Source organism: Parasteatoda tepidariorum, chromosome 5, assembly GCF_982258835.1.
Source record: "Parasteatoda tepidariorum strain Cologne lab strain chromosome 5, Ptep-v5.0, whole genome shotgun sequence".
In the NCBI taxonomy this organism is placed as follows: Eukaryota; Metazoa; Arthropoda; class Arachnida; order Araneae; family Theridiidae; genus Parasteatoda; species Parasteatoda tepidariorum.
The window spans coordinates 26310559-26331858 of NC_141759.1; the positions used below are offsets into that span (position 1 = coordinate 26310559).

Consider the following 21300-nt stretch of genomic DNA (forward strand, 5'->3'; position numbering starts at 1 on the left):
CAAATAGGTAGATTAAAATTAATTCAAAACATTTGTATGAGGTTCTTATTTAGAACTCTTTTTGATGATCTCAGAAAGCGATCTACAACCTCATATTGCAGTCAGAATGAACTAAAGACGATGCTATCAATGATTTATTTTTAGAGTTCAAAGTTAAATTATAGGGAATAAAATTTGTTAGAAAAAAATAAGCATCTCAAACAAACATGCCTCTTCTCATTTCTTAAAAGTTAACTAATTTTTATGATATAAAATTAAATGCGAACTTAAATAATAAATATGATACTTATTTATTTAAAACAGTTCTATCATTCATAATTAGTAAATTTGTTTTTACACATAATTATATCAGTAAGAATAATTTTTATTGACGTCAAATTTTAATCATCGATCCGGTTTTCATAACGCTAACACAAGTGGCATTTTCGCACTAAGAAAATGACACTGACTAAAATTAAAATCTTTTGCGAAAAATCGTGAAAATTAAATAATATTTTGAAGTCAATGGAGGTAACCCCTAAGAAACGACCAACTTCCATTCACGACCCTTTTTCTGTGGAACAGAGAGTGATCGCTCTCGAGAGGTTTCACTTTAAATCTAATTAATCCTTATGGAATTTACAGTTTCTCAAGTGAACGAATTACTTGATTTCAGTTGATGTTCTACCTCCCACAAACCAGATACAGTGAATTCGCGATAACTCGAATCTGATAGGACTGACGAAAAACTTCAACATATCGGAAGTTCGACTTACCGTTAGTTTTGGACTCTTAAAATATTGTCGGATTATTTAATTAATGCTTATTAATTACAAATCTTCTAAATGCTTACAATATTTAAGATCATTTTTCTGACAAGCCATTTACGATAAGACTTGAAGCACTTTATGATACCCTGGTCCATCGGCTGCAACTTTGCTGTTGTGGTTGGCGGGAGAAACTGCAAGTTTACGGCTTTCAAATTAGGTAGATCACTATGCGCTGTGCATTTATCCATTAAGAGTATCACTTTTCTTTTTTTAGCGACGAATTTCCGATCCAATTTTCTTACATAGTCTTCAAATAAAACTGATGTCATCCAAAACTTTTTGTTAGACTTGTAATCCAAAGGATACGTTTTTACATTTTTGAAACATCGGGGATTTCGGTATTTTCCGATAACAAGTAAGGGCAATTTCTCTGTCCCAGACGCATTTCCTCCAACTAGGACAGTAAAACGTTCTTTGCACATTTTGCCCCCTGAGCAGTTTTCATCCTTAAACATCACAGTCTTATTTGGAAGACATTTAAAAAATAAACCCATTTCATCAATATTGAAAACATCATTTTCACTGCATCCTTGAAGTAAATTTGGTAACGTTTCATTTAAACCACTGTTCACATACTTCAAGAGGGACAGCTTTAGCTTCTCCATGAAGAGTGCGAAAGACATTGTGTGTGTTTTGCAGAGGAAGGGGCAAGATATCAGCTCCTAGGTTTTTTTTTCTTGCTTTAAAAGATCCAAAAAAAATCGAGTTAAAGGGAGTAAAATTCGAGTAATCGAGAATAATTAACATGAAATTGAAGATAAAAGGGTCGGGACAGCATAAACAAATCGAGTTATAGTAATATTCGAGTTATCGTACTTCGAGTTATAGTGAATTGACTGTACATAGTATGTCAAATCAAACGTAACTGAATTGGCAGTTTCTCAAATGGATGAAGTACTCAAAATTATGTCTACTCAATACACATTTTCTTTATCCACATTACATGAGAAAACTGGTTTTGTTATTTGGACAAAACAAATATGTTAGCAAAAATTAAGTCAATTGTGTGACTAAAAGAGGGTTGAACAAGACAAAAATTAAAGCTATAATTTAACAGAAAATATAAGCCACCCAATGAAAATGTAAATATTTTTATTAATAGAAATAACATTATGCAACTATGGAATATAAATAATTTGTCTATCGATATAAATAACAAATCTTCTAACAATTGTATAGTGAAACATTCAGAAAATCAAAAATAAATTAAGCTATACATGAATTACTTTATAGTGCAGGCATAATTTTGTACAGTGCACAAATAAAAAAAGCGGGACACACTGAATAACTTTTGATCTAACAATTGGATTTTCATGTACTAAGACTTAATCTTAATGCTTCATAGGGGTGGCCTTAAGTACGCTAATTAGTGCAAAAAATATTTTAAGTTCAGAAAAATGTACTTTCTCTGAACAAATAAAATATGGGATGTAGCCACAATCTGGAAAATAAGGTCCCAATAAGTTTGGGCAGAAGGTTTGGACCCCTTAATGATAATTTTACTTTTTTCATATTTTGCTAGATCTCAAGAAGTTTTAAAGTAAATCATAAGATCTTTACACTCAATTATTAAATTCACTTATCCAAAGATAATTCTCAACAAAAACTAATTTTATAATAATAAATTATTATATATTTTAATAATAATTTATTTTTTATAAATTAAAATAATTATTTATTATTTTATTTTACTTTATTTATAGATGACCAAAAAAATTTGGAATTAAGGTACACAAAATTACACGGCAAAATACAAAATTTGATTGAAATCAATAAAATAGTTTCTATATTATGAAATTTCAAAAAAAAAAGTTTAATAGAAAAAATTGGTTCTCTCAAGAATTAGTCGACAGATTTTGTTTCGATCTAATGTAATATGAGTTAGATTTTAAATATTGATAATTAAATTAGTTTTTATAAATAAAATTAACTTTAACTGAAAACTTATGACAATGAATCAAAATTTCTATTACTTAGGAATTCTTCAACTACTACTTAATCAACTAGCAAATTTTTTCTTTTTTTATTTATTTATTTATTTTCAAGGGCAAAAATCCATTAAATAACATAATGTGCCAGCAATAAAATATTTAAAAAAATATTATTATAAATAAATAGACATAAAAATATATGGAAAAAAATATCACAAATCAGCCAAAAAATTCATTTCTTATGCAATTGTATGAAAAATGTATATAAATAATGAAATAGCATAATTTTGTAAAAAAAATAAATAAAGATGATGGGAAAAATAAATTATTATGAGCAAAGTTGGACAAATATATAAATCATGCGTTACAATTATACAGGATACAGTAATTTTTGTATGCATAAAAATAATTTAATGACATTTTCATTTATATTCGATAGATATCAGCACTGAATGCAAAGCATAAAAGACAGACACGTCACAATTTTACACAAAATTAAATGCCATGTGCTTTTTAAAGGCTTCTATGTATTAAAATAGGAACATTGTAAATTCGAAGAATGTATTTAGGATTCATTTCAATCTGAGATATAATAGTTTGAATTCTTTGTTTCATGTTAAACATTGTGCGGTCATTTAAAGAATGAAACAGGTTAAAAGCAGGATACAATATATGCCTGAGAAACTTTTTATCTAGATGTCCTTGCATAGCTTTGAGAAACTGAAAGAAAAAAGAAATAATTAGAATTTGTGAATGTTTATGGAAATTTCTTTAAACACAGACAGAAAAATAAAGCTATGCATTTCAGGAAAAAAACCACCCCTCATCAATAGAGAAAAAGGGGAAAAGGAAGAGAAAATGGAAAGAAAAAAAAAGTGCACTGAAACATAAATTGAAAATAAAATTCTTCAAACAAGCTATTCCATGCATTTACTAAAATTTAATAAGTTTCTTCATTTACTGTATAGTCTTTGTTCATAAAAATGTCTATATTTAATGATAACTGAATATAAAAATTACAGTAAACATTGAAAATAATCTTAGCATCCTTAAATTCGAAAGTGAGGTATTAAGTCTCAATAATGATTTCAGCACTTCATGATTGTATACTTATCTATATTGCCCATTAACTCTTTAATAAGACTTTTTTGATTTCATTCGATATATAATACAATGTTGCTATTTAAATATATATTTTCGTTAATTATTGATAATTTATAATAACTAAATGTGTTGTACTTATCAGCACAATACTAATAAGCAAATGTTCAAGTAAATAAATTACACACTTACCTCAACAAAAAGCAATCCCAGCTTTGAATCTTTCCACCACTTTGCATCTGGGTGTTCCTTAACAAGCCAATATGCCATGACTTTGATGAAATATGAACAAATTGGCCAGTTTTCTTGATCCCTTAAATACTAAAAAAAAAGAGAAGAGCATTTATTTTAAAAAATGTATTAAACTTTTTTTGTACATATTTCCGCTTACATCTGCTTTAAGGTATTTAAACTGCATACAAATTAACTTATGTCCAACTGCAGTTATATTTATACTAGTTGAAAAAACTGCAAACTTATTATAAGGCCAAAAAAAAATTGTTAAAAAATGTGTAAAGCATTTTTTTTTCTAGTGAAAAAGAATTAAGAAAAGATTAATATGCAGAGTGTATCGTAAATTGATTAATCAAAAATTGGTAAAATAAAAAATGTCAATCCCACTTCAGAAAAATAAATGATATCTTAAAATTTTTTTTTAGAATACAAAATTTTAATGTGGTTATTTGTAATCATATTTTGTTCAATAGGAACTGGAAGCTCAAAATTGTGATAAAATCACAAAGGATTAATGATTGAAATAACTCAGTAGGGAATCTTTGACTAAATATAATTAATTAAAAAGGCAAAAATATTAAGTAGTTGATAAGATGGAATGTGTTGATTTAAAAATTTGTATTATTAATGTATCAACAGTTGTATTTCAATGTATCAAACAGTTGTTATGTAACAACAGTTTATATTTCATTTCATAGGTAAGCCAGTTTAAATTGCTAGAACTTTTAAAAATATATTTATTTCATTTATTATTAATACTTTTTTTTTTACAATTTTACAGAATACGATGTTAAATATTTATAATCTTTATGTGACATACGACTTCAATACTTAATGTAAACTGTTAATTAGCAGTTAAATTTTGTCTCTTTTTTCTGGGTTAGTATTTAAAACTAACCCAATTACAATTTAGTGAGAGATAATCATTTTTGTGCCAAGGGTTTAGAATTTTATTCCAAATGTATTAATCAATAAAATGCATGTAAAAAAAGCTTTATCCAGAAACCACCTTAGTTATTTAAATTATAGATCATGAACAGTTGATTAAAAATTCATAATACATCTAAGATCAGATTAAAAACTAACTTAACACCATGGCAGTTAAGTATATAGCACGACCTGCAGTCTTCTCCGTGTAGCAAAAGCCTGTATTTAAAGGCTACAAAAAAAGAGGAACCAATCCGAAATCGCCTGGACTTTGGAAAGTCCAGAAAATAGATTTTTCAGGATAATGGGACTTTAAGGTGACAAACATTAAAACATCCTTATTCAATTAAAAAAAGATAAATTGACAATAATTAACATTCATTTTAATCAGCAACATATAAATAAACATGGTTTCTGTGGTGTGCTATTTTTGTCTTGAAAAGAAACAGACGTGGGACTTTGCACTGTATTAGCGTAACGGAGAGAAATATTTTACCGATTGCCAGAAGGTTAAGTCAGTTAATTACCAAAACTAACAAAAATATATAAATAATATGAATGTACTTTTCTAGAAGTAATCTGCTTCTCTAGAAGTACAACCAAATATTAAGAAATTTAGATTAAATAATAAGTAGTCCCAATAAAGATTTTAATTAGTAAGACACCAAGCATAACTACAATAAAATTGTATAAAAAAAGAAATAAAAAAATAGAATTTATGAAAAGCAAGAGTAATATACTAATTTAAAACTACACAAATATAAAGTATTTGTGCAGCACAATATTTAAAAATTTATATGCACAAAAATAAATATAATGAAATAATATCAAAGAATAAACATAAAGCAACAGTAAAATAATAATGTAAATTCTTTCAGAATTACATTTTCCTGTCGATCGAATGTCAGTAGGCATACAAAAATATAGTGAAATAACATCAAAGAATAACATCAAGCAACAGTAATTATGAAATTTCGTTTTGAATTTCAAAATAAAAATTTTCATTTCAATCAAATCTCATTAGGCATGTTTCATTAATCAATCAAAAAACTGAATAAGTGCTTGATAATCCACATAGATCTCAAATATAATAATATCTGTTGCTTTTTAATATCCTGGTGCATTAAAATGATGAGAGCCTTAACTAAATCCATTTTTATGCATAAGTGAAAATACCTTCATCAGTTTTATAAGTTTCTTTAAGGTATTTTTTTTCTGAATAATATTTTTCTCCATTTCTGGTAAATGCACACGCCACACTCTTTCCAACACCTCATTCGATAACAAAGAACTCAAATCAGACTTAACAGGTTTAGGAACCAAAAAACAATATGCTAATGATTCCTACAAAAAACATAATGAAAATACAAGGTTAATCATCTTTATAGAAAATAAGAAGGGGTGCAGGAAGAAAAGACATAGCTTCATTAAGCCTCTGACAGTTTTTCACATCGAAAAGTGGAGATTAGACCTGTATTCTTTTCCAACAGTTCTTTCTATATCATTAGCTAGCAATAGGAGAAATGTTTTTCCCTATGCATGAACAATAAGCAAAGTATAAGGAAGAAATGTTCTCCTATATTTGCAGATTTGCAAAAGTGTCAGAGGGTCAATAGAGGCGATTGCATGATTTACGTAATTATGAATAAAAACTTGGCATATCATTAGCTTAAGTATACATTATAATTATAACCGTCATTGAGCAGCCGACCCAATTTTTGGGTTTACAACTACTAATGTTCAACTCTGCAACTTTGTAATTTTGAACCCAATCCAGAAGACAAGGGAACTACTGGATCAAGTATTGAGAGAAAATTGCCTTCCTTTTTGATAGAACTAACACGCATTTACATTACATGGAGAGGAAGACCATGTAAACCTCCCACAGTCAGCCTGCCGGCGAAGGGATTCTAACACATGATCCGTCTACCACTGAGGATATTTCACGTCAGCACTGTCCCATGCAAGCCGGAATTTGTATCAACCAGCTGATGCTGGATTCGAATCCGGTTGAGCTCCTTGGAAGGCGAACGCTCTATCTCCTGAGCCACCGCGGCACAGCCTAAATATAAACAGTTAAATATTGTTTGTTTGTTTTTTTAAAAAAAGCCTAAATTATTTTTTAAACATGGCAGATGCTTTTGGAAATGGCACAATTATTATTAATTTTGACAAATTGACTGAAAAATCTTTGAATGACTTAACATCAAAAAATGTTTTGAATGAAGTTTCAAAATTTTTTTAACTCTTCCTTTCCAAATAATGCTTATTTAAATAAATATATATATCATAATATTCAATTAAAATAAACTTGAAAGTACAATAATATTTACCTCTTGAAAGTTTGCAACATTGCAAAAAGTGCACTTGAGTAACTTTTTAGCTGCGATTGAAATAACGGGAACAAGATCAACGCTTATCCATTCAGAATTGAAAAGAAGTTTGATAGTGCGAGCAGGGCCACTATGAGTAGTTCTAATCTAAAAAATAGATTAAATTATTAACAAAATAACAATAGTAAATTCAACTGTAATGAAATAAGATAAATAACATAATTTAGATTGAATTTTCAATTATTAAGAAGATCTTTAAAAGTAACTTTCAACCCACATCTTAGTCAACTGAAACACAAAAGAATCCCGATAATCCATGATCCACACATTCTGAGTTAAAATTTTTTTTTTCTTCATGAGAACTATCGTACAAAGGAAAAGGGGAAAAAAATTTCTTTCAAAAATTTAAGTTTTAACACTTTAATGCAGAGAATTCCTTTACAGACAACAGTAACCTTTGTATTGATCTGTTACAATATGGAAAAATTTTAATTCCAAGATTTAATTGTTAAAACCCCAATTTATCTATTTTTATTACTAATTTTTATCTGTTGGGAAAAAAATGAATCACAACGCATTAATTCTGCTACTGCAGGTTGTGGGCTAAGCACTTACAGCCTAGCCAAATGCGGTTAAATCGTTAATTTGACGAATGACTTTTTCAGCCATAAAGAAAAATATATACTCTCCTCAATTCAAAAAGATTAGATTATTATAATTTTCTGAAAAAGTCCTGCCATTTTCATTTGAATACAGTAATTTCTGTTAGATACATTGTATAACCAATTAGAATTAAATTTAGTCCAGATAATGTAAACAACAAGAAAGATTATTAAGCATGAAATAAACTACTGTAAAATGCAGATTAACGCATTCGTTTCTGGATCACACAATAATACATGACAGAATTATTTCTTACAATTAGTGTCGATAAAACAGATTAAGTATTAGCAAGATGTGTAATATCATCCAACTACTTTCTCAGAAAATATGTTTTTTCATGACAAAAACATATTCTTTACTAAAACAAACTTATTGTAAAATTTAAAAACAATAATGCTTGCTAAAATAAGAAAATCTAACTTAGATTTTATTTTTACAGATTACAATTCATCAATGACAGACACATTATCACCGCCTGCACTTGGCTGTAATGAACAACATTATTGTAATGCGATATCATATGTCCTGTAAAAAACAGTTGGATGACAATATGCATCTAGCTACTGCTTGCTTTACTTTATTGACACAAACTGTAGGGAAAAATTTTATCTTTTGATATAGTGTGATCCAGCAACAAAATTAAAAAACGTTTGAAGTTTGAGTTAATTTATTTTAAGTAGAATTCTGTAATTTCTCAAAATTTTATACTACCTTGTATTCAGTTGATTGCTCAAAAATTTTTCTTTTAAGATTCATTCATTTTAAACAGCTAAACATAGAATAAATCAAAAATATTTTTTTACTATAACAGATTTATTTATTTACTTGTTATTATTTATCATTTTCTAATTAATTGATTTCATTTTATTTAGCAGACAACATTTGCTTTTGGTAATAAATTACGCTGACTTAAAGAAGTTAATAAAAGCTCATTTTTAATAAAATAACTCATCTAAAAAATACACTTTGAATAAAACAGTTGTTGCCACAATCAAGGTTTGAACTTTCATTATAAAATCTGTTGCAATTTACTTATGATATTTTTCAAAAGAAATAAATTGTAAATAAAACTTATATTACAGTTTTTTCTTAATACTTGTTGTTAATCTAAAATTATGTTAAAGCTACTGAATGTTTTTTTTAAATATTTTTTATACACCCAAGTTATATACTATTTAATTCTTATTATTAATGGTTTTATCCTTCATTTTGTGAAGTGTTATTTTCAATGATCAAATCAGCACTATAAATATATATAGAAGTATATGATAAGAAGAATGAATCTCTCGTTAATTTTACAAAATATCTCCAGATTTTGAACCTTAAAAGGCAACTAATAAGAAAATTTGGGTTTTAAATATTTGTGAAAATATTGCTAATTGCATTTGTATTTTTTTCAAGTCATAAAATTTTTACTTTTCTTGTAAATCTTTAAAACAAGAATAATATCTTAAATTGGGACCCGATTTAGGTAAAAAGAAAAAAAACCTAGAAATTGAAAAATCCTGGGTCCCAAAGATTCCTAAGTCTAGTGAAATCACAGGATAATGTTGTTTTTTCTCTATATACAAAGGTCTCAATTTTTCATTAAGAACTTACACAATATCTGGAATAATGTCAGATTGGTGCAATGATTGATTGTGTCTGGCTTTCCTCAAGGGTAAGGGGAATAAAGATCTCTCTTTACTAAGTCCATATGCTTATCCCTAAAAGCACAAAAGACAGAATTTTCTTTTAACATAAGAGCTAAAAGTTCTGGCTTATCACAAGAAAAACTGAACCCGACTCTTTGAAATAAGTATTCTAAAAGTTCTATTCAAGAAGACTAGCTCCTTCATTCTCAGAACTAACTTTTCCATAAATTCATAACAAGATTACTGATTTTGGTCCGACATATTTTCCTCCAGACAGTCGTAGTAAAAGTTTCTTCCTTTTAGACAATAACTTCCTTAAGTTTTTTTCATCGAATATGAAATTAAGGGCTTCTTCGTTGTGTATATTATTAGGTATTTTTATACAGCAGAACACAAAAATAAATCAATTTGGAGTCAGCCTGAAATACAGTCATAATTACAAACAGAAAGTAGAAAGAAAAAAACATCATTGGTTAACAACAGAAAACTTAGTGTTTTCCAGAAAAATTTTCTTCTAGAATTGAAATCAGTTTGAATCAACAAGCACAAATGTAAATAATGAAAATTTATAAATATGTATCATCTTCATAAATATACTTTAAATAATTTCTATGATATAAAATACTACAAACCTCTGAGAGTCCAGGATAAGTTGAATGGAAATGGAATATAAAAGAATCTATTAGAGACTGAAACCACTTCATTAGGTAACTTGCATGTAAATAATTCTCACTGTCAAAAAATGTTTTCAATTCTGAGTTTTCACTGCTTAAGTTAGAAGAATCAGTTACATTGTATTTTGCAAAAGAAGGTATTTCATCTAATTCCGTAACCTAAAAGAGAAATGAAAAGAATTATTATAAAATGTGGATCACTAAAAAATTTAAAAATTTTAATTCACAAATAAAGTAGACAAATAGCATAGTTAACACCTCGATTGACCGCAAATAGTCCCAATTCGAAATGTCACTTTTCGTATTATGTATAAAAATAGAATGTGTTCACTGCCTTAATGTTAAGTTATTCATTGCCTTTAGCAAAAATAAAAAAAAGCATTTTACGTAATTATTTTTTTTATATCAACTATCATTTATAACAATTTATTGTTATGATATGGCAATGTGAGAATTCTTAACTTTAGAAAAATAAAGCATACTTAGGTATACATAAAAAAATTATCCAGACAACAATTTTTATGAAATTATAATAGTTTTGTCCTGCTGGCTAATAAATTGTAAAAACAAAATTTCAGATAGTTAGAAAAATAACTGTTGAGTTTTTCAATCAACAATCAAATTTTCCTATAATGTATTTAAATTATATATGAGACTACAATTGAGTAGTTTATAAACAAAAATATAACAAAAAGGCCCCTTTAGAGAAGATAGTAATATGACAAAACCAATGAAATATATAAAAATGTGAACATACATTTTTAGTAATTTCATGGAATAATTTAACATTCCAGCTCCTCTACTGTTAGCAAGATACTGGCAATTAAGAATTTTAATCTTATTTAGTAACTGTGCAAAAGCTCGAACAATTAAAATAATAAAATTTTTTATTTAGATATGATACGAGTACGGTCTGGGAAGCATCCCGAGGATGATCCAAAGATATGTCATAACAATTCTGACTCTATGCGGAATGAACGGCTCTCACTTTCGTAGCCCAACTGCATGTGAAGTCAAGCACTTCATGATAGAGTAGTTTAATGGAGACTGAAACATCCTACGTAGGCTAATCAAAGTTGTCACCCACCCGCTTATTAACCGCAATGAGTGTTGCTTGACTTCCGTGTTCGCCTAGGAAGAGTGTTTTTACGATCAGTCAACTATGAGAAGATAATGAATAGCATTATAATATAAGGCAAAAATTAAATGGAACAGTAATCTTATACATGATTTGTGAGAAATGAAGAACATAGTTAAGTATTAATAGAGCCTTCTCAGAGTTTTAATTATGGATAAAGTGATTTTCTCTGTTTTAACTTTTAATTTACTCTGATATTTTTCTGGAACACTTTTTCTAACAATTAATTACCTGTTTAATAAAATTATTGGAAAAAATATGCCCAATTCTATAATTTATTGAAAATTTTCATGAGGGCCTAAGCTTTTGTGGCACATTGTAGTAGCCAGCAAACAAAGGCCATCAGTTGATAACATAGTTGATACAAATAACTATCTACAGCTATGACTTCTCCACAGGAAGACAAGCATTTTCAAACCTGCTAACTTCTCTGACTTATAGCTAGAGATTTTTCTCAAATATTAGAAGCAGCAAAATTCCTTTTTAACATTTGAACAAATATTTAAAATTGTATATTTTCAGCTCTAAAACACTTTAAAATTAGGAATTTTTATGAATTTATTACTAGGGATTTTTTTTAAAAACATATTAGCAACAATATCAATACTGATTTTTTATGCTGTGAAGCTCTCACTTATTTAAGAATCTTCCTGATCATTAAACATCAGTTACACATTATATATTTCTTTTATTATAACATTCAAAAAATAACATTTCATGATTTATTAACTACACAATTAACTTATTTAACTGTTTCATAACATGATCGTTCAAAAACACAATGAATATGATCAAATCAATTAAGAAATTTTGCATTTCCATAGTAGATTTTGACAGTATTTAGTAACATTTTCAAATACAAACAAATCAAATTTTAATGTCTTAAATTTGACAACACTGTAAAACAAAGATATAATTATAGAGCATATGCTCAACATAATGATATAGAACAGCAACTTATTGTAGGTTTTAAGAATTTTTGGACAATTTGTGAGAAAAAAAACACAAAAATAAGTTTTGATACAGTAAAAATATGCTTATGAATTAATGTAAATGAGCATTGATATAATTAGTGCTGTAATAATTTATAATAATTACCTTGTATGCTATATTCTCAGGAAATGCAAAGATGATATCAATATCAAATTCTGTAGCACTTTTGACTCTAAGTCCCTCAAAGTAACTACCAGTCAAATAAAGTCCATGGAATAATATTTTGAAGACAGAACTTGTTTCACAGCAAAAGTTTATAAAATGGTCTACAAAAAACATCAACAATTTTTTTTTACAATCATGCTCAGGTTCTAATGCAACTTTAGAAGAATAAATTTTCTTCAAGAGGAAGCCTAACTTCTTACAGCATGATTCTCTGTAAATGAAGAATAAAAAATTGTAGAAAATTACCCATTTAAAAAAGAAAAAAGATATCACATTAGTTTGATAACACAAAAAATCTAAGATGAAAAATTAAAACAATAAAAAATATAATATATAGTAACTAAGAAGCTATCTAATCAATTATTCAGTAATAAATAATAAAGTCAATGCTGAATTTTAAAAAAATGTCTCTCATTCGAGTGAGCTTTAACATTCCCGTGGTGAAAATTGCTACCAAATAATCTCTTACTCATCCTTACGCAAAGGCAATATATATATTGTCCAAATATACATATGTCCCTATTCTTACCTGATGGGAAAATTCTTGGTTTCATATGTCACAGTGAACAGAATAAAAATAAATGCCATAAAATGAGAAATATATATATTAAATGTATATGTGCAGAAAAAATAATAGGGACACTATTTTCCCACCTCCAGAATTGTTTGAAAATGCATAAAATATCAGAAAATAATCGAGAACATCGAAGATTTTGATGCCTGTATTAAGTTAAATTCAATTAATTAATCCTGAGGTTACGGTCTGGACAACCTAGAGAATAGATCGAATTCCATTAATGATTCCTGAGATTTGCCCGTATATATATATATATAAATTTCATATATAATACAGTCAAACCCCGCTATAGTGAATCTTCCGAAATTTTGGTTTACTATAACTGCGAGTTGACTATATTCATACTGCAAACAATTTTAACTAATCTTTCCAAACTACTCTTTTTTAATCAGGGATGAGATTGGCCAAAAGGCAAAAAAGCTGAATTTCCAAGCAAGTAAATTTTACGTACGCACAATCGGTCAACAATAAATTACAGACAGTTTAAGATAATAAATAACAATGTGTTGACATAAAATTGTGTATTAATTTATTATTATATAAATGATTACATCGATACTTAACATTTAGTAAAAAGAAAAATTACCAATTGAAAAAATAAAGCTAGAAATTATATTTTTCTTCAGTTCACATAAGAGACAATTATTACTTGAGAAACTGTCTGGTTTAGCAAATTAAACATACATTAACATTCCATTTCTGTTAATAAATACTGTTACATGATTTAAGGCAAAGATATCAGTAACATGACTTTTTAAATTATTTTGAAAAGAAAATCAACTTCTATAATTGGAAAATCACTATGTTTAAATTATAATCTGATCTAACTAGAGCCCTGTGAAACATATCAATAACTGTGAAGTAGAAATATATAGTAACTCCTTAACATACAAAAATTGCTATTTTAGTTTGAAAAATTACATGATAATCGGCAACTGTTTAGATAATTATTTTTCATTTGATAAGAACTTTGCATTTTATAGCATAAATAACAGCAACATTATCTTTTAAATTTTGCATTTCGATGCTGAGTTAATTAACTCTTTTTCCAAAAAAAAAATTATTATCTTTTTTTAAGTGCTATATCTTTTATGTTTGCTATATTTAGTCGTTAGCCCATCTTCAAACATCTTGTGACAAATCCTACTTTTTCTTCTTTGCAAGCCCAGAGTAAAAGTTTTAAATATATTCTATTCCAGTTTCGCTGATGTTGTAACACCTACATATACTAATAATCGTCGATAGAAAAACAGTCACCTTTAGAGTAACTAAATCAAGAAAAAATTTACTTCTTACAAGAATCGCAATAGTTGAGCTTAAAATTGCGCGAATGCAAATTGCAATCCTGGATTTTAAAATAGCGTGAATATGAATCACGATTATGGATTTTGAAATCACGTGAGTATGAAACTAGATATACGATTTTGAGAATGACAAAATACAAACTGCGATATAAAATTTTTAAATCGCGTAAATACAAATCACGATTCATAATTTTTAGATCGCGTAAATACGAATCATGATGCGTAAATTTTAAATTGCATAAATAAGAATTATGAGGCCTAATTTTGAATGCAAATCCCAATGCCTTATTTTTAAAGCACGTATAAGACGAAAATCGATGTTTGATATTATAACCGCATGAGCGAATCACGACATTGGATTTCAAACTCTTGTGAATACGAATCGCTACATAGGTTTTTAAAAAGGCGTAAATACAAATCACGATATCGGATTTTAAATCTCGTAAATAAGAATCGCAACATGCAACTTTTGAATCACGTAAATACGAAAAGCTATGCTTGATATTAAAATCGCGTGAATGAGAATCGAGATATTAGCAGATTCCAGGCTTGCGACTTCTGAAAGACTTGTCTGAAGCATCGTCGTTTGAATTACGAAAATACGAGCTGTCTGGCTGCCGGGTAAAAATGCGGAAAATCTTATCATCTGTGCGTAAAAGCGGAGAAAATAGCTAAAATAAGTAAAAATGCGGAAAGGGTTGGTAGCTTTGTAGTTTGAATTTTCTGTTTACCTTTGAAAATCGGAAATAAATAATTATTATATTTCAGTGGCTGAATTTTCAGAAAAAGCGGAATATTTATTTTTAAAAAAAAGCGAAATTTTAAGAGAATCGGAGTTTTTGATAAGAAAGGCAGAAATTCGAGAGACAAAAGTGAAAAAAAGCGGAAATCCGCTAAAAAGCGGAAAAATCTCATCCCTGTTTAATACACATTGCTTCTTTTATTACATTATTTACAATATGTAATAAAAGAAGAAATACAAAAATGATTAAAAAACAATATGTAATAACAAAAAATGTGTTAACTTTTATTTTTCATTACTCTTCGTCTGGCGTACAAAAAATATAGGGATGGGAAACTGAGATAGAAGAAGCAAATACGAAAAAAATAATTATGGCTACATTCCAATCAATAGATAGTTCTAAAAATTGGTACAGGGTGCATAGCCAAATTATTTAACAAAAAATAAGCACCTTTTAAGCACTCAGAAAATATTTTTAATCATAATTAGGTAGGGTTGGAAAGTTTTTGACAATTGACGGTTTTATTTTGTTTTAACCGACATGTTAAAAAAAAAGTTTGTTATTATTACATTATTTTTGACAATTGTCAAAAATCATGACATTTTGAATCGCATACTAATGAGGAACCTGCATGCTTTTTTTTATGTTTTAAAATGAAACATCATGTCATTTTATAAAGATAGACACCAATTTTAGACCGGTGCGATAACTAGTTATTTTATTATTAATAGTTGAAATCGCTCGATTAGCCCCGCCCCTTAAATCGCTGCTAGGTTTCCCATCTGCTCTGATGACGTCACGATATAGTACAACCACAACTTCCATCTTGTGAAACGGTGAAAGTATATGCCACTCCGAGTATAAATTTTGAAAAATGGCTCCAAGCAAAAACTACAAGTGTTGCATTGTACCATGTGCAATAGTTCTACATTAAACACGCCAAATAAATTATTCTTTAGTGTACCAAAAGAAGAAAAAAGACAAATTTGGTGCAAAGCCATCAAACGCGATGAAAAAAATACTCGCAAATTGTCTGCAACTACTGCATTATACTGTTGCTAAGACCATTTTACAGTAACTTACTTAATTATAATTTAATTCTATAAGATTGTTTTTCTAATTGATAAGCTTCTCTGAATGAATAATTCATTATACTGAATTTTAAAATGTTTTTGAAATGCTGTTCAGATCACTTTCTTTCTTTTTGTTTTTTTCCTTCTTTATTCTTTAAAATGAAAGAATTTTATTCTGACAGAGCAGTTGTGTACAGGTTATTTTTTTTAAAGTTAAAAAATAATTTTATTTGGAAGAAAAAATTATGAAAGTTAAAATAAAAAAAGGATAGGGTTTAGCATTATTCACATTTCTTCAAAAAAAAAAAAAAGAAAAAAAAAAAATCAAGAAAATATTTTAAACGTTAATGATAAAATGAATTTTTTAAAAAAAAATTACCTGAATTCCAGGTCATATACCATTCATTCCATTCCCTCTAATTGGAATCAACTCATTAAGTAAAAACTTTCAAAACAGTTCAGACTTTTATATATAGACAAATATAAATAAAAATGAATCAGTATAAAAAAATTAAAAATTAATTTAATTTTTTCTAAAGTTGATGAAAAAAAAAGTAGTTTCGATTCGACATTTATTTTTTCATTCCTCAATTTTACTTCATTATACTGAAGGGTTTTGAGTTAAAAAATAATTAATTAATTTTATCTGGATGAAAAAATTATGAAAGTTAAAATAAAAAATGATAGGGGTTTAGCTTTATTTACATTTCTTCAAAAAAAAAAAAATTCCTGAAAATATTTTAGAAGTTAATAATAAAGAGATTTTTTTAAAAAAAATTTACCTAAATTCAAGGTTATATACTATTCATTCCATTCCCTCTAATTGGGATCAACTCATTAAATAAAAACTTTCAAAACAGTTCAGACTCTTATATATAGACAAATATAAATAAAAATGAATCAGTATAAATAAAGAAAAATGAATTTATTTCAAAAGTTATTGAAAAAAAAAGTTTCGACATTTATTTTTTCATTCCTCAATTTTATTTCATTATGCTGAAGGGCTTTGAGTTAAAAAAAATATAATTTTATCTAGAAGAAAAAATTATGAAAGTTACAATATAAAATGATAGGTGTTTAGCATTATTTACATTTCTTCAAAAAAAAATTTATAAAATATTTTAGAAGTTAATAATAAAAAATAATTTTTTAAAACATTTTATTTACCTAAAAACTTTTAATTCCAAGTCATATACCATTCATTCCATTCCCTCTAATTGGGATCAACTTATTAAATAAAAAACTTTCAAAATAGTTCAGACTTTTATGCATGGACAAAAATAAATAAAAACAAATTAGGATAAATAAATAAAAATGAATTTATTTCAAAAGTTGTTTAAAAAGAATGTAGATTCGATATTTATTTTTTCATTCCTCAATTTTATTTCATTATGCTGAAAGGTGCTCACAAAAATTTTCTCACGGAGGAGGATGCAACTGATATACACTACATATATATTTAAACTATATATAAATTATATAATCATGAAAGAAAAACCATTTTTAAAAAATGCGGTTCAAATTAAAACGCCTTTGTAACACATTTTTAGATAGGAAGCTTTGGTTTAACTCCTCCCGTTCGCTGAGTTACTATACCTTGACGTCATAGCAAACCACGCCTCATTTTGTGTCACGTGAAGTTAGTTTCGTTTTGGGCTAATTTTAAGTTAAGTTTTTTTTAATATTCGGGTCAGTTTTATAAATTCTGAATTGATTTTAGGGAGTTTTAAGTTATAAACTATTCGAAATAATCAACATTCTGCGAAGCATGCAGGTTCCTCATTCAAAGGCTTATGTCAATCGTAATTCAACCGTGTTGAGCCCTTTAAAAATAGCTCTCAAATTCATCCAAAAAGTTAAAAATTTTAGTTTGTTGTTCTCTACCATTTTTTAAAATATTTTGACGAATTTGGAGCCGTTGGCATATCTGATGGGATAACTGAGTTTGATCCTCCAAAATTTTTAAATTACCGTCTTATACTATTTTATGAGTATATTTTAAAAAATAATTTGCTTCCATAATCAAAATAAGCAAAAAAAATTTTGTTTATAAAAATAATGAAAGGCATGCTAAAAGATCATCTTTGTGCATAAATTTTTTTCAAATAAAAAGTAAAATAAAAAGAATAATTGATGAATAACTTAAAACTTGAAAGACTTTTTTCATAATTAAAAATTAAGAGAAAATGAATTTTTAAAAGATGCTTCATTAAAAAAAAAGGTATTTGTTTCAAATATAATTTTAAAATCATTAAAAAATTTATTTTCCCTGCAAAAAGAGATACTTAAAAAATTTAACAAGTTGAGAATATTCTTATTCCTTCATTGATAATTAACCAGGAGTCATTGCCTGGAAAGTGTTCAAAACCATGAATTTCGCCTAATAAAAAAATATTTTTAACCTCCCAACCTCTGGTCAAATATTGATTCTCTTCAACTTCATACATGAAATTATACAAATATAAATCAAATATTAGAAACAGAAAAGTTATATCATTGAACAATGAAAATGCTATTTCAAACATAATTGAGCTAGTAAGTTGATATTTTACGGTATTTAAAGAGCAGAATCAAATATTAGAAACAGAAAAGTTATATCATTGAACAATAAAAATGCTATTTCAAACATAATTGAGCTAGTAAGTTGATATTTTACGTTGGCAAAAATAATACACTAAATTTTTTTAATCAAAAAACACTCTTATTGATGCAAAAATTCTATTATATGGAATACAGAATGGAACAATTATTTAAATACCTGCAGTAGTTCATTGCTAATAACAACAATTTCCCTCAAATACAGCTAAAAAGTGTGAAAATCTCTCAAATATTTATTATATTTAAATGTAAAAAGTATAGAAGAATTTAAGCAAATATATAAAATATCACAAACCATGAAATATTTTAACTAATTTCCCTCATTTGATCATCCAATACCTTTACGAAGAGAGACATAAAAATTGGAAAGTAACAACATATTATCTTTAGGGTTTCAGTTTAGGTGAAAATCATCCGAAGCAAACAGAAACTATACGATTCACAATGTCTAAAAAACTAAGTCCAAATTTAAGAAATAAGGAAGAAATGGTATTTAAAGAGCAGAAAATTGATCATGATGGGATAATAGATTAATAATAAATATAGACAAAGCCTAAACAGTATTCGAAGATTCATATTTCACTAAATTTTTCACTTTGGATAATAACTTAAAAATTTAAGAAACAACTTATTCAGAACGTTTCTGGATCTCTATTTCTGTCCTATCTAACCAAATTACGAGGCTAGCATTTATCAATTGAAATTTGATACAGATGGTGCACTGCAAACGTGTGGATAATTATAGGGGTAAGAAGTTTCTTTCTTTATTTACGATAATAGAAAGTTTTACAGATGGCGTACATAAAAAATCTTTTTACTCATAAATCGCGTTTGTTCCAGTTTTAAGTTGACGAACATTTTCAAAATCTAGGAACCTAGCACCAAAATTTCTAAGACATCATTCAAAATTTCAATTCTTTACTTTTCCAATAACTAAAAAATCTTTATTCTGTTAGAGAATCTCATAGATAGATACTTCTATTCTCTGAAGATTGATTTCGAAAGGTAAAAACCGGGGAGTTCACGAATGTTCTTCCGGAAATTTTGCTACGAAGGTTTTAATTGTCTCAGGACTCAGGGCAGCTCAAAAGGTCTTGAATTTGAAATCAATTTAAAAACTTTAAATTTGCCCTAAACTCAAAAACTGCATTAAACATAATGCTTCAATTGAACATTGCAAAAATTTTGGAATAAATTATAGATAATAGAAAATATTCTTTTTAATATATTTTTATCTTCTGTTCTATTTAATATACTTCGATATATTTCCTTCCGAAGCCGGCCACTAGCTAAAACATTGCATAAACCACACAACGATTTTTTAAAATACTCCAAATTAACTTTTTTTTTCATTGGTTGACAGCATTTTACGTAAAGACGAGCTAGAGAATTGTGCCTCATTCATATAATTTATTGAACTGCCAACGTAATCATGTTGCTTTATTAGAACAATGCAATTTATATTGTCTCAAATGTATTAAATAAAGTTGAAAGAATTAGTAATATCTTCTTTTCACCCATAAGAACTAGAAAAAAGTATTTTCTAACTTTTTTGTCCAATAATCAAAAAAATGGTATTGCAGTGACCGCAATTTTTATTTCCAAAATTCATGCTTTTTTTTCCACTTAACCATACCGCATTAAAATAAAATAAAGAAAATTTGTAAAACTAGGAGGCTTCGCCCCCTGCTCGCTGGCGCTTGCCAACCCCCAAAACTGCTTTCGCAGTTCATTTCGGATTGCTTCGCAATCTGATGCTCGCTTTGCTCGCTCATTGGATACGTTCTTAACGTCTAGCTTTTGTATACTTTTTAGAACACTGAAGTTCCGAAAACTTTTCACTGTAGAAAATTCTAAACCTGTGCAGTTCAATATTAATTTGAAATTGCAAACAGTTCACATATTTTTCTTAATCACACTATTCTAAATTTCAGTTGTTGAGAAAAGTAACTGTTGTAAGTTTTGTTTTAAAGTCTTTCCCACCAGAGGGAAAAAACCATGCGTTGTAAAGCAATATGAAATAGTACTGAACGCCGGATGTAAAGCATCGGTTTCGATGAAGATAATTTTGTGAGAATTTTTTTGATAATTCGGTGAGAATTCACCCGATTAGACATATGATAGGCTCACTACGTGCTCTTGCGCGCCGAAGCCTATCAATTAAAACGTATTAGCGTTTTATATGGCTAATCTATATTATATAATATAGATTAGCCATCTGATGCTCACTACGTGCTCTTGCGCGCCGAATCCTATCAATTAAAAATGAAAACTGTTGCCAGTGCGAGAAAAGAAATATCATCGGTTTTATTGATACATACGTACGTATTAGCGTTTTATATAATATAGATTCTTTTTGCTTTCATAGAAATACTTGCATATATGAGAAAAGACAGTATTTTT

General features: G+C 27.7%; 1 protein-coding gene across 3 annotated transcripts; it reads right to left on the reverse strand.

The window, feature by feature from the left end:
- Positions 1–1884: 1884 nt before the first annotated feature.
- Positions 1885–19536, reverse strand: LOC107437319 (cyclic GMP-AMP synthase-like receptor). Of its 3 annotated transcripts, none has more exons than XM_087163559.1 (7): positions 19193–19536; positions 12543–12813; positions 10265–10465; positions 7336–7482; positions 6179–6346; positions 4034–4162; positions 1885–3460 (listed from the first exon to the last, which is right to left on the reverse strand). In XM_087163559.1, the coding sequence occupies exons 2-7, from the start codon at positions 12714–12716 to the stop codon at positions 3254–3256; spliced, it is 1026 nt and encodes a 341-aa protein (XP_087019685.1). In that variant the 5' UTR covers positions 12717–12813; positions 19193–19536; the 3' UTR covers positions 1885–3253. The 3 variants fall into 3 exon arrangements, with proteins under 3 accessions (XP_087019685.1, XP_087019684.1, XP_087019686.1); XM_087163558.1 differs by lacking the exon at positions 19193–19536 and adding an exon at positions 19058–19169; XM_087163560.1 differs by lacking the exon at positions 6179–6346 and having other exon boundaries at positions 19058–19536.
- Positions 19537–21300: the final 1764 nt, after the last annotated feature.

Bases quoted from the DNA above. Each gene is read 5' to 3' on its own strand.
- LOC107437319 (XM_087163558.1), bottom strand. The intron at 10,466-12,542 runs GTAATTATTATA...TTTCTCTTTTAG, and splicing joins CTGAGAATATAGCATACAAG to GTTACGGAATTAGATGAAAT. The intron at 3,461-4,033 runs GTAAGTGTGTAA...TTTTTCTTTCAG, and splicing joins TGGGATTGCTTTTTGTTGAG to TTTCTCAAAGCTATGCAAGG.